The 12,978-nt window shown below is 41.9% G+C and overlaps 1 protein-coding gene across 3 annotated transcripts in view; it reads left to right on the top strand.

Annotated features, from left to right (window-relative positions):
* caskin2a (CASK interacting protein 2a) overlaps positions 1-12,978 on the top strand; it is an 80,947-nt gene that overhangs the window by 33,512 nt on the left and 34,457 nt on the right. For all 3 annotated transcript variants that reach the window (XR_013503720.1, XM_078278929.1, XM_078278931.1), the window contains exon 3: positions 6,484-6,535. Coding sequence is in view for 2 of the 3 variants with exons in the window: in XM_078278929.1 (XP_078135055.1) it covers positions 6,484-6,535 (52 nt within the window). In the remaining variant the exon portion in view is untranslated. The remainder of the gene's footprint in view (positions 1-6,483; positions 6,536-12,978) is intronic.

Below are 12,978 nucleotides of genomic sequence, written 5' to 3' on the forward strand. Positions count from 1 at the left end.
CATGTTAGACGTATCGACTTTACAAGGCCATTTCATGTAAAATGTGTGTGATTTTCATCTTGTGGTGAAGTTCTGTGTCAGATTATATCAGGGGTGGCAAACTCAATTTCTCTAAGGGCCACAGTGGAAAATGAGAATCGCAGTAGGACCAGACATGTTTCTATTGACATTGCATGTCTCATATTGTCTCTCACTCACAGTTTGACACGTGGATTATATAATCATGGAGTCATGGGGGAGAGGGGGGGTGGTAGTAGTAGTGTAGTCTGCCTTAACAGAGATGTGTGTGATTTCATTTTGATGCATTTGTCCTGCAGTTCTTTCAAATGCGTGGAACATGATTAAAGGCATTTTAAAATGAGATTTGCAGCCGTGCAAAGCAAAGCAACAGACGCCTCTGCCACCTGCAGTCCTGTTGAAGGAGACTTAACACGAGCAAGCCAGCTTTTTTTTTTTCTTGTCTTTTTTATTTATTTTTACATTTTCCAGCATTTTCCTCCTCTGTGTTCTTACTCTGAAGAGGTTCAGAGCCATTTGCACACTCATCTGATCTTCCAGCGAGTGTTTTAGTAAAGCGCTTGCATGTTTTTCTTGTTGACACAAAAAAAAAATCTCATCTCACCTGAATGGAGGTATGGATTCATCTTTCCCTCCCCCTGTCTTCTCCCCTTCCTCTTTTAAGCGTTTGTTCACTCCTCGGTGAACTACGTTTTCCCACATCAAAGCACCAAGATCCCTTCCTTCTGTGCAGGGAGCAAAGCAACAGTAGTTCACGGCATTGCTCATGCATCTGATAAGATTATCAGAACGCTGCATCACGCGCTCTTTTTGCTTTGTTTGTTGTGACCATAGAAAACAATAGAGGGCTGCCACACTGACAGCTCCTCGGCTCCTTTTGCCTTCAATAATTTCTGTTTCCGTGGACGTCAGCAGGCAGCGGAGTCTGTAATTTCCCTGTCTCTGCGTGAAAACACAATGCTTGAGATTTACTACACATCTGTTCACACCAACTCCTAGGTGTAAGGGGTAGACACACACACAAACACACACACACACACACACACGCACACGGATACTTTAATTGATTGTGCTGTCAGAAAAAGCCCCCTGCTACTTTTTTTGTGCGAAGATGGAAGGAGGGAGGGGAGAGAAAGCTGAAGGGAGAAAAAGGGAGTTGACAGTTTAGTAGATGGAGTTAGAGAGACGGCGAGCGAGTAGGAAGGCACGGTGGGTGTGCTATGTGAGGAATGCCGGCTCATGTTGTAACTAGAACTCGTGAAAGGCCCTGTTCTTTCCATACCGCCGGGACAGTTTAGACCACGTCTTGGCAAGCAGCCCAACGCCCAACCCCTCTATCTGTCTCATTATCAGTGGGCCTTTTTTGTGCCTTTGGGCTCTTGTTTGTATTCATGTGAGTCTCCAGCAGCAACAGCTCCACTATAGGCCTGCATGTAAACTTCACTGGACCGCTGTCAAATGAAACATAAAGCAAGCCTGTGCACATTAATGTAACCACTTGGTACACTCTAAGAAATGACTGATGACTGTATATTTACACAGAAATTGCCTGTAGAACTTGATTTACGGTTGCCTTTATGTTTATTTACATTTCACACCATTATTATGAATGATTTACCGGCACTTGGATTAGCAAGCACCAAAAAAATGATGCGTAAGAACAGAATTTTATTTCAGAAGTTTACTAACTGAGCAGCTTTGTATGAGAGCATTTTAAATAAGAGAAAGAGAAATTACAGATTGGTTACACTGCAGCATTGCAGCACAATGCTTTTTCTAACTAGCTTTGTGCTTTAACATTTTTTATTTTTATTTTTTTTTTTTTTTAATGCACAGAAAACCCAGCTGCACTGGAAATCCGAATGTTTTATTGAGCTGAAAAATAACATCAATAAACCAGAAAGAAAGAATTGAATATTTAATCAGTGCTCCAGTGGGAACCCGTTTTTATATGCCACAAAGTCACATATTGCTTCGTATTCTCTTATTCATTTTATGTTTATGTGGAACATTTATTCTGACGGCTTTTTTAGAGCATTTCCTTTTGATCACGTAATCCATTTTTCTTTTCCACACATTTTCTTCCTACATTTCTATTCGAAGGATCATTGCCATTTCTTTCAGATTGGGTCTCACTTTCATAGTTTGGGCTGTCATACCGCTGGGTATCTGAGATCGGGGCAGCGGTAACCTCACTGGAAAGAAGTCACAGACAAACATGAGCAGTCAGACACGTAGACAAAACCCCAGCTTAGTCACACATATTTGTAAGAGAAAACAAAGAGGGAGTGTGAAATAATTACCCAAACTAACAATAGCAGGACCCTGAAGTAAATTTAGCTACCTCACCTTCATTTCATTGTTCACACATGAAGGTTTTCCTACAGTGACATGTCAAAATGTCTTCTGTGAAAAAGGCCTTTTGTCTGAGTGCTTGTGTTTGTTGCAGCAATGTTGGCATATTCAAAGACTGTGTTCAGCTGATAGAAATAATGGCCAAAAGTTGCAATAAACTGCAATTATCCTTTAACATGTTTCAAGTACTTTGACTGTTGCTATCAATCATATTTGCTCCAAATGTATTCCTTTGCTCTGCATCCATATTATATTATATGTTGTATAGTCTATATCCACAAAGTTCCACTTCCGGGATTGCTCCGGTGCAGCATGAAATTCCGCCAGATGCATGTCTTTTTGCAGATGTCCGTCCCCTACTCTTCCTTTGTGTTGGCGTTCTAACCTCCGGTGGATTTCTGAGGACTATGGTTAACTGCTCCTCAGATCTCTGCAGGGTAAATCCAGACAGCTAGCTAGACTATCTGTCCAATCTGAGTTTTCTGTTGCACGACTAAAACTACTTTTGAACGTACACGTTCCACCAAAACAATTTCCTTCGCGAGGCTATTTTGCAGCGGCTCCGTGCGGAGCTTAGCCCCGCCCATGAAGATTGTGATTGGCTTAAAGAAATGCCAATAAACCAGAGCACATTTATCTCTCATCCCAAAATGCTGTGTGGACTTGCCAGACCCTCCTCAGCAGCGTGTGGAGGAAGGTCTGGCTCTGCGAGACTATATGTTGTATTACATCTACATTATGGCTGTACATGTATTACAGCAGAGGTGTCAAACTCAATTTCATTAGGGGGCCACACTGAAAAATGAGAATCCCATCAAGGGCCAGACATGTATAGTTTGACATGCTTTTATTTAACCCAAAAAGTATTTTTGACTGTTTTATTGTATGTCAAAAAGACGATATTGTGCACATCCATGTAGTTGCTGGTGCAGGACAAAAAAAGTGAATGTTCGAAGAAGGTAAAGTACATTGTATGTCTCATATAGCCTATTTAGTGGACATAAAACCCTAAAAAAGTCCGCAAAAAAGTTCCTTAGCCATCAAAGAATTTAGCAATTCATGCAAAACTATCATTCTGATTACATTTTTAAAAGTAGGCTATCAGACAACAACTTGTTTCACAGGTGTGAATATGCAAACTCACACGAAAGTTCTTAGTCTCAAAGTCGTCAAATCTGACACATTTTAGCTTTGAGTGTCGCTTAATTGCAGTCTGAAAAACAGTTTCCCGTCTTTCTGTTTTGGCACAGATACAGTAGGTGGGCCAAAATGTATTGTGAACCTAAATTGATATACAGTACAGGCCAGATCTGAATTTGTGAGGGGCCGGTTTCGGCCCGCGGGCCTTGAGTTTGACGCGTGTATTACAGTCTCTCCTCGAAGGCGTTCATGTGGTTGCTCTCATTAGTACACACCAAAAGATGGAAGTAATTGTGTGAAGAAAGACAAAATAGAGCTTAACAGATAAGTTCAAACCCTGCCTTACTTTGCACCGCTGCACATCTGGCCAGCTGCTACATTAGGTGGATAAGCTTGTGTGGTGGATAATGACGGGGGGGTGTTGGAGTTTATTTAGTGTGCTGATGGTTTTGCTTAACAATGTTGGTTTTTATTAGAATACATCTTACAATTCATCTTTTCCTTCTCTTCCTGTGCAGCACGCAGACACACACACACACACACACACACACACACACACACACACACACACGCGCACACACACACACTCAGACGCACACACACACACACACACACACACACACACACACACACACACACACACACACACACACACACACACACACGTGATTTTCCACACCTGTGTGGGAGAAAAGGATGAATGGCTCTGTATTGTCTGGCTCCTGTGTGGGTCTGGGTGGACAGTAGGGCCTTTACAGTAGATCTGTGTTGTAGGACGTCCAATCATATTTAGCTGTGTGAGGAGACTTCCCTGCCCTCATTTCAGGATGGATGTAAGATATTTGAAGTCTGGAAGTTTGATTTGATATCATTTGGAATGAGGCTTTAAGGGTTGAGTCGAACATTGGGATGATGGCCGGAAGATGGGGGAGGGGGGAAAAAAAGGGGATTGGGCATGTAGAAAAAGTTAGTGTTGTCACAATAAAAGTTCAGACTTTATACCTTTTTTAATAAAAAATGTACTGTATATGCTTCCATTGCAAACATCGGAAAGAGGAAGATGTTTTCATCATGTAAATGCTGGGACCAGTTTGTCAACCAGTTTAAGGAACTGGCTCTCAATTTTAGACACTGTGAACAGTGTTTTTGAATGAATAGAAAATATTGAAATTGAATTTTTTTTTGTGATTTTGGTTGTTGTGGCAACACCTGTGGAAGCAGGACTAATGAAAGCGACTATACGATGGACTCGAGTACGTTCCCGCCTGGAGTACGGAATGAATGAGTGAGACATGGGGCAAGTAGCAGTCTGTCTGTTCCAAGGTGAGTCGGAAAAACAACTTGTACAGTCTTGCCAACCGACTTATGCTATTTTTGCGCCAAGCAATGCTGCTGTGAAAAAAAAAAAAAAAAAAAAAAAAAATATATATATATATAATCATCCTAGCATGCTTGGGTTTTATGGTTGTCACTCTCAATTCCAAAGAGCTGTGATAAGAGAGTGTAAATGAGGTGGAATGGTACATTTCCGCGAGGCCGAATCATTTGTTTATGAATCATTTGGCTGCCATGAGGGTGTCAGAGGTGCTGAGATAGGGAAGGGCGAGGCAGCAGGAGGTGAGGAAAGCGCCCCGTCCTGTCGGGGCTGCCAGGTTGTTTGAAGGAAGGAGTGACGACGGGATGGGGAGACGTGCAGGAAAAAAAACAAAAAAAAAACACTGAAAACACACACGGGATCCGGCAGGGATGCACAGTGGTGGAAGAATTATTCAGATCCTTTTACTTAAGTAAAAGTACTAATTCAACACTGTAAAAAATACTCTGTTACAAGTAAAAGTCCTGCATTGAAAATGTTATGTAAAAGTAAGTATCCTCAGGAAAATGTACTTAAAGTGTAAAAGTACTAGATGCAGAAAAATCCTCCTATTTTAGAAAGTGTAAAGGATCCAAACTGTTTTTTTTTTTATCTATTCTAAATGTCCCTTGATTTCTTTTTGTCCCATTATTTTTTTTTCTTCTCATTTTAATGCTCTTATCAACATGGAAAAGTGGATCGGCTTGCTTTGTGCAAAGGTTATTTTATTGAAAACAACATTGGCATGCTGTAGTGTTCAGTTTCACACTAATATTCTCACTTGGAGCAGTCTTTCACACTTGGAGCAAATAATCTCTCACACAATGTAACGGCTTTGACGAGGGGGCGGAGAATTGGCATCAGCTGTGTGCTTGGCCATCAAGTGGTATTTCAGACTGGACGTGCTGCGATGATGGCTCAGCTCACAACGACAAAACACACACAGATCACTTTGGTCTTGTCAGTGGAACCATTTGGCAACTTTTTAAAAGTAAACTTTCCATTCCGAATCTTATTGGCATCCATTTCGGCGTCTCGCGCTCGTTAGCCTACTACTCTTTGGCCGGCTCGCAAGCCCAAACAAGTGTGTGCGGCTGTTGTTTTGTTTCCGGTCTAGCTATATCAGGTGTGGTGTTGTAGTTTTTCTAACGTTGCTAGTTGTTGCAACAGCATGTGGAAAAAAACTACAAAGTTTGCTAGGCCAAAAAGAACGTTAATCTCGCGCTGAAATAATTGACGCCGTTAAAATGGGTTTGCGTTAACGCCGTTAATAACGCGTTTAACTGACAGCACTATAATATATGATATACTGTTTTGTGTGCAAAAACCTTAATGTGTAAAGTAACTAGTAACTAAAGCTGTCAGATGAATGTAGTGGAGTAAAAAGTACAATATTTCTCTCTGAAATGTAGCAGAGTAGAAGTAGAAAGTGGCATGAAAAGAAAAGACTCAAGTAAAGTACAAGTACCTCAACATTTGTACAGTACTGGAGTAAATGTACACATTGGGGATCTAGGGACTTCTGGAGAGCTCTGTAAAAAGACCAATATGTCACCAAATACTTAACCCTTTTTCCATTCCCTCCCTCCCCTCTCCCTCCATCTTTCTCGTTCCAGAGTTGCTGGGCTCCACCAAGAGACTCAACATCAACTACCAAGACTCAGATGGGTAAGAGGTGTGTGTGTGTGTGTGTGTGTGTGTCTGTGTGTGTGTGTGTGTGTGTCTGTGTCTGTCAGCCTGTGAGAGAAGCGTGAAGTTAAGTCTAAAGAATGCAATAGAGGAGTCACTGTGTGTTGATTGACATGCATATTGGAAAAAATGCCCTACCTTTATCTGCCTCCTATTTGTCTTGGTCTTCACCATTGTGTGACTCATAACCACACCCCCCCCACACATGTTCTGACATATAGTACCCTCCAGAGTTATTATCTCATTCTTACACAAAGAGCAGGACAGAGCTGCTAACGTTAGCCTAAGACCGTCTTTTTCTGGTGAAATGCTACACTGTGGATGTGTAAGTCGTGGACAGGGCTTTTTTTTTTTTTTTCTCTATCTTAACCTGTGACCTCACACAATAATGTAGCATGAAATGCTCCTTGGCAATGTGTTTTTGGTTTGAAAAGGCCAAAAAAAAAAAAATCCTCCTCCAAAAGTCTTTAGATACAGCTCATAACTCTTCCAAGATCCTCGTGCACACACACACACACACACACACACACACACACACACACACACACACACACACACACACACACAGCATGTGGAGAAATCCACAGCTTGACAGACCTGCCGTACCTAGTAACAGTCAGGCAAAGCCATGATTTAGACTATCGCTGTTAGAGGTGGGGGTTTAGCTACTGCTACTGAAAAATCTGTGATTTTTGAATCAAACGTAGGTCTATTTTCAGTCAAATTAAAGATTGATAGACCGTTGGATGCAGAACCTTATAACTGGTGGGCAGTCCCACATACACACAGTACACAGTCATGTGAAGAAAAGTGACCCCATCCTTCATAGTGCATGAACTATACAAGGCATCTGTTATCATCTGCAGTTTAGAGATGTTCTATGAGCATAGTTAAAGTGAATCTGTTTGTGATCAGGGTTGCCAGAGGCCTCCTTTATGCTTGACAAACACCCTGCCAGTTGAAATCAGGTCTAGATCTGGGCAGTCACGTCTCCATACGAACACCATAGCCCTGTTTTTTCCCAACAATTTATAAAGGGGCTGAATGGGCAAAGGCTGTTGCCTATGATGGTGATAGACAGGCCAAATCAACCAATCAGATCAACGATATATCAAACTCTTGCCGAAACCAGTCGGGAGAAGAGCAAAAACATCTTTTCCTCCGAGAAAAGCCTCCAGTGCCGTTTTTTTGCTCTTCTTTCAATGAAGGAATACTTTCTAATTCGGATAAAACTTGCGCAATAGCTACGCTCTTCTCATCCGTGGAAGCCGCCGTGTTGTTTAGACTGAACAGTCGCTTCTCGTAGCGTCACACCTAAACCCGCCTCAAAACCAACGCTGATTGGTCGATCGTTTGGCGAACGGCTCCAAATTCTGTCTTCCAAGCTCCGTCTCAAGATGCCAGACTGATCGGCGAGTGGAAAACTGGTCTCACGAGGCTAGATATCCCCGTCACTGTAAAGCAGTGTAAATGTAATACAAAAATGATTCCCTTTTAAGCTAGTTCCAACAGACGGCTACTCTGACTTCAGACGCACGCCCAGGCTCCGTCTCTGGATCCCCCATCTCTACCGTTGGTGTAGCCTGCACTGCTGGTAGGGAGGTGAAGAATTCTTCGGCCTCTCCCAGGGACTGAAATGTCTTTACCTGGCAAGCTCCCTTGATTTTCAGCGTAGCGGGGTAAAGAAGGATCATTTCCACACATTCGGCTCGGGCCCATAGCTTGAGGGACAGCCTGGCTCATTTAACAGTATAGCTGCTGTGATCATCAATGGTGAAAGGGGCCTTCTTTAATACCGGAAGGATGTTTTGGCGGGTGTTATAACAGAGAACGTTTACATCCCGTGTTTCCCCCAGTGTATTGTAAGCCTGGTGGCCCACCGGGCCTAAGTTGCCCCCCACCAGGCCTAAGCCACTGGGGAAAACATTTTTAATGTATTTTTAAGACATTTTTTTAAACTAGTTACAGTGGGGCGGCTCGGTTAGAAACTTAGACCAAGTCATATTTTTGTGTAGGGCCCTGTGGAATCTGCCTTATAGCTTTTTTTAATTCTCGATTTTTGCAATTCCGACCATGTTTTTGTGATCACAGAAACTCGTAGATCGTAGATACCATGGATAGGCATGATCTCGCCCTGGAGATTGCCTAGGCAGAGGAACCACTTCGGTTGGGACTGTGTGAGGAATTTGAGCGTTGGACCCTTAAAGTCTTTCCGCTAGGCCAGTAACACGGATGATGCATCTTCTGCTCCTGTTTCCATATCCGCAAGCTTTAGCTGCAGAGGTGTTGTCAACATCAGACCGTATCTTGCCCATCGCCACGTTTACGGTGCCTGTACTCTGTTAGTGCCACCTAGTGTTTGATTAGCTCCTAATTTCTCCTCCGTTCCCTTTCCTATCTGCTGAAGTTCATCGAATCGTGATTTAAGGGAACCACGTTGCTTCTTCAGCACAGCATCCGCTAAGGTTTCAGACTTTCACCTCGTGTTCAAGTTACTATTAGACAGAGATTCTTTGCTTGATTCAGCCATTGCTTCTTATAAGATACTCAATTTAGCCATTTGTCTCAATGGAATAAATTAAGAAAAACAATGGGTTGAGCTGATTCAATATATGCCAGTGTTTTCTCTAAGATTTTTTTTTTTTTTAATCTCTCTTTTTACTCATTTTTTAAATATTTTTTTAGTAGATCATTTTGCACTTCAAGTATTTTGATGACAACTTTAACTTCTGCAAGCCGCTGTGTGTGTTTATGCGTTGGCCTACACGCAGTGTGTGGGATGACTGAGGCCTGCTCATGTGTCTACATGCATGGTCAACGCAGCGCGTGGGAGGTCATTCACAATAGGGGTGTTAAAATGAAATGTGTTGTGTTACAGAGGAAGGGGTTACCTGTGAAAAGGGGAGGGGAAGGTTAGCAAACAGTCGCTCGTCACTGAGTCAACAGAGAGATTGAGACTGTGTGTGTGTGTGTGTCTCTGTAAGTAAGTGAGTAAGTGGCTGTAAGTGACTCAGGATACGGACAAGGTATGGTCTGGTAGAAGAGTAGATGGCTTGATAAACAAACGTGTGCGTGTGTGACACTGACAAGATAAGCCACTTCACAGTCTGGAGATCCCTCAGATTTCTTATCAGCACAGACTGACGTCTGAACGTCATAACGTCTAGCTTGTCAAGCGTCACAGAGTGCCTTAACTGATTTTAAATACACAGTCTATGCAGACGGGATGTGGTTAGCTTAGCTTAGCATAAAGACTGGAAATAGGGGTAAAAGGTAGCCTGGCTCTGTCCAAAGTGAAAAAAACAAAACACCCCTAAAGCTCACTAATTCTAATCCATACTCCCAACAGAAATGTAAACCTTTTTTTTTGTGGTTTTAGATAGAGAGAGAGAGCGCATTTAAGTCCCGCCCACACCAGAGGGGAGAACAATGCATCGCTCTCCATTGACTTGTATTAAGTGAAGGTGCCTATTTGTCAATTCTGTCTGCTAGAAAACAACAGAAAAATGTCTAAAAACTGCTGTGTGGTGGGATGCACTACTAACAGGGTAAAGGACCAACTAAGGTTTTACAAGCTGCCGAACAGAAAAACTGAGTCTTTAAGAAGACACAAGTGGATTCAGGCAATAAGCCAGATCCTGACACCCAGTGTGCCTAACGTTACATGTGCTCTGACATTTGTGGTCAAACGTCAGTGTTAGAATAACTGTTTCTGTAAGTGAAGCTAAAGCATTTTGACAGTATGCAACTTGTGTTATAATGGAATGTGTATACAGTTTGCACACCCATGCTAAAGTTGACTAAAAAGAGGAATAAAAAAAATGATCTTTTGGAAATTGATCTTAATGCCTTAATTAAAAAAAATGAGGAAAATTCCAACCTTTAAGGACACCAATTTTCTTTGTGAATGAATAATGTATCATAAATAAATGTTCATTCCAAATGTTGCTGTACAATTAATTGTCTCAGAAATAATTGCAATTGACAATATAATTCTCTTTCAGTCAAATTTAAAAAAGATGAATCCCAGGATACATATTTTGGTTACATCACTGTCATGTGACCCAGATAATGTAATAACACAGGTACACAGTCTATGAAGTAAGCCACGCCCCTTTGTTAGCGTAAAACATCTTTAAATGAACATAAAATTGACATAAAATTGAGTACAGTAATATATATAGTCCTCCGAAAAAAAAAGGTGGGGGGTGGTGATTGTGGGCGAAATGTTTTTATTTAATCAGCAGGTCTGTCAGATTTCGGGCCAGAAACATAAGCATGTTCAATTTCTCTGGCTTGACTCAGCTACAGCCCAGGATGTTTGGAGTTGCTATGGCAACAAGTGACAGCTGCCGCTAGCATAGCATAGCTCAACAGTCGGACCAATAATCACTTTGGAATATCTGGAATATCTAAATAAAATCAACAATTACTATCAACAGTCATACCCCTTGAGACCTTGGCTAATGTTAGCAATTAACAAATAAACCACGTTTACATAAAAAAAAATAGCGATTAGACAATTATGTAATAATTGTTACAGGCATATATATATATATATATATATATATATATATATATATATATATATATATATGCAATACTAAGTGAAAAGTAAGAAGAAAGCAGATTGTTTCTACTGTGCTTATTTTACTTGTCACTTTGTAGGCACTGTATGATGATACCTCAATTTTTCCAGAGAGATGATTGGTCAGTAGTAGGGCTGTCCCTAACGATTATTTTTGTCGTTGATTAATCTAACGATTAATTAGCATGTTATTCTAAAAATGTTTGAACTGAACTTTGGAGAATCAGTATTTTTACCTAAGTACTTGACGTAAAACTTAAAATGGCTATGGGAAATGTGTAGCAGTTAACCCTCTCCTTGGTCTCATGTTGTTTATGGAGAAGGAGGACAAGGAAATGAGTCGGGGGGGGGGGAAGAATGCAACGCTACCAGGCCACGGCCGAGGCGACCTCAGTGCACCTTTCAAAAAATGTAACTACACGTCGCTCGGCTGTGGTTAACTTCTCCTGCTCCAGATTTCAGCGTGGTCAGAAAAAACAGGGGAGACACTTTGTGTCTCTCACTATGACTCTAGAGTCACTACTCGCTCTGAAGCTAATCACCGTCACTCTCTCACTCGCTCTACCACACACTCCCCACAAACACACACACACACACACACACACTGAGATCGCATAGTATAGTATATAAGTATAAACTTCAAACCACTTGCGTAGGCTACGGCGAAAGATCTACGTGGAACCTCCGCACAACCATAAATCACGCTATGACCGTTGGCGATATCTTTTAGCTGCAGCTTCTTCAGACGAAATCCTAAAGGCCCAGACACACAGAGCCGACGGCCAAACGTCGGCAGAAAAGGCAGTTGGGCTGATCAGTCTCCCCAAATTGGTCAAAAAAGTGCCTCGGAACACACCAAAGCGACGAGACGTAATACGTCTCCATAACAGCAGGCGGCGCTAATCTGTATTGCCGCCCAAAAATGAAAACTGCTGATTGTTTCTCCGGGAATTCAAAGACAGACTGTCATGGCGGCTTGTTCAGAATACAATCTCCTATTGTACTAAAATAGTTCACCGAAACGTGTTTCTGAAAACATTTTACTGTCCAACGGCTGATTATCGACTATGTGTGTCCGGGCCATTACAGGCGTTGCCATCTTCCTCTAGTCCGACGCATCGACGCATGTTATGCAAATCGATGCATTTTTGTAATCGATGACGTTGATTGCGTCGATGAATCGCCCTAGTCAGTAGGCATATCATTTGGATCCTCTGAATTGAAGCTACCTCCTTGTTAGGCCTTGGTGTGTATTGCTTAAAACTAAATGTGAATAAACTACATTTGTTTACCATGAAAACTTCACAGTGTACCTTTATTTGTTGGTGCAATACATTCGCACATCAATGTGTTTTCTCAAACCAATGTATATGTCCGTACTTTCATACGAAAAAGCGATCCCATTTTTTCCCGGATCATTTTCTCCGATTTTTCTGAGCTTTCGCACCTCCAATGAAGTCACGCTGTATCCTTATGACGATTATAAGACAACACAGAGGCTTCATAGTCCGAACCAAGACGGCAAGACGACATAAACCCTACTACTACTACTACTACGACTGACCTCAGACAGACAGCAAGCTGCTCTGGGTCAGTAGGATCCCGGTCGTTAGTCCTCGCACAGTTTGAACCTTTTAGTGACCAAGTGTCGCAAGTTTGCTTCACTGCCAGTGTGAATAGTTTTAATTTGTGTCTTTTATCCGTTACTCCCCCAGTGTGTAAAAGCCTTATGTTCTCTTTCCAAATGTATCCAGGCTGTTTATCGGCAGTAGGACTACCCGAGGCTGTGTGAGATCACCTATAGCCCTCTGCACCGTAGTTGTCGTTTCATCCC

Source organism: Sander vitreus, chromosome 21 (genome assembly GCF_031162955.1).
Source record: "Sander vitreus isolate 19-12246 chromosome 21, sanVit1, whole genome shotgun sequence".
Classification (NCBI taxonomy): Eukaryota; Metazoa; Chordata; class Actinopteri; order Perciformes; family Percidae; genus Sander; species Sander vitreus.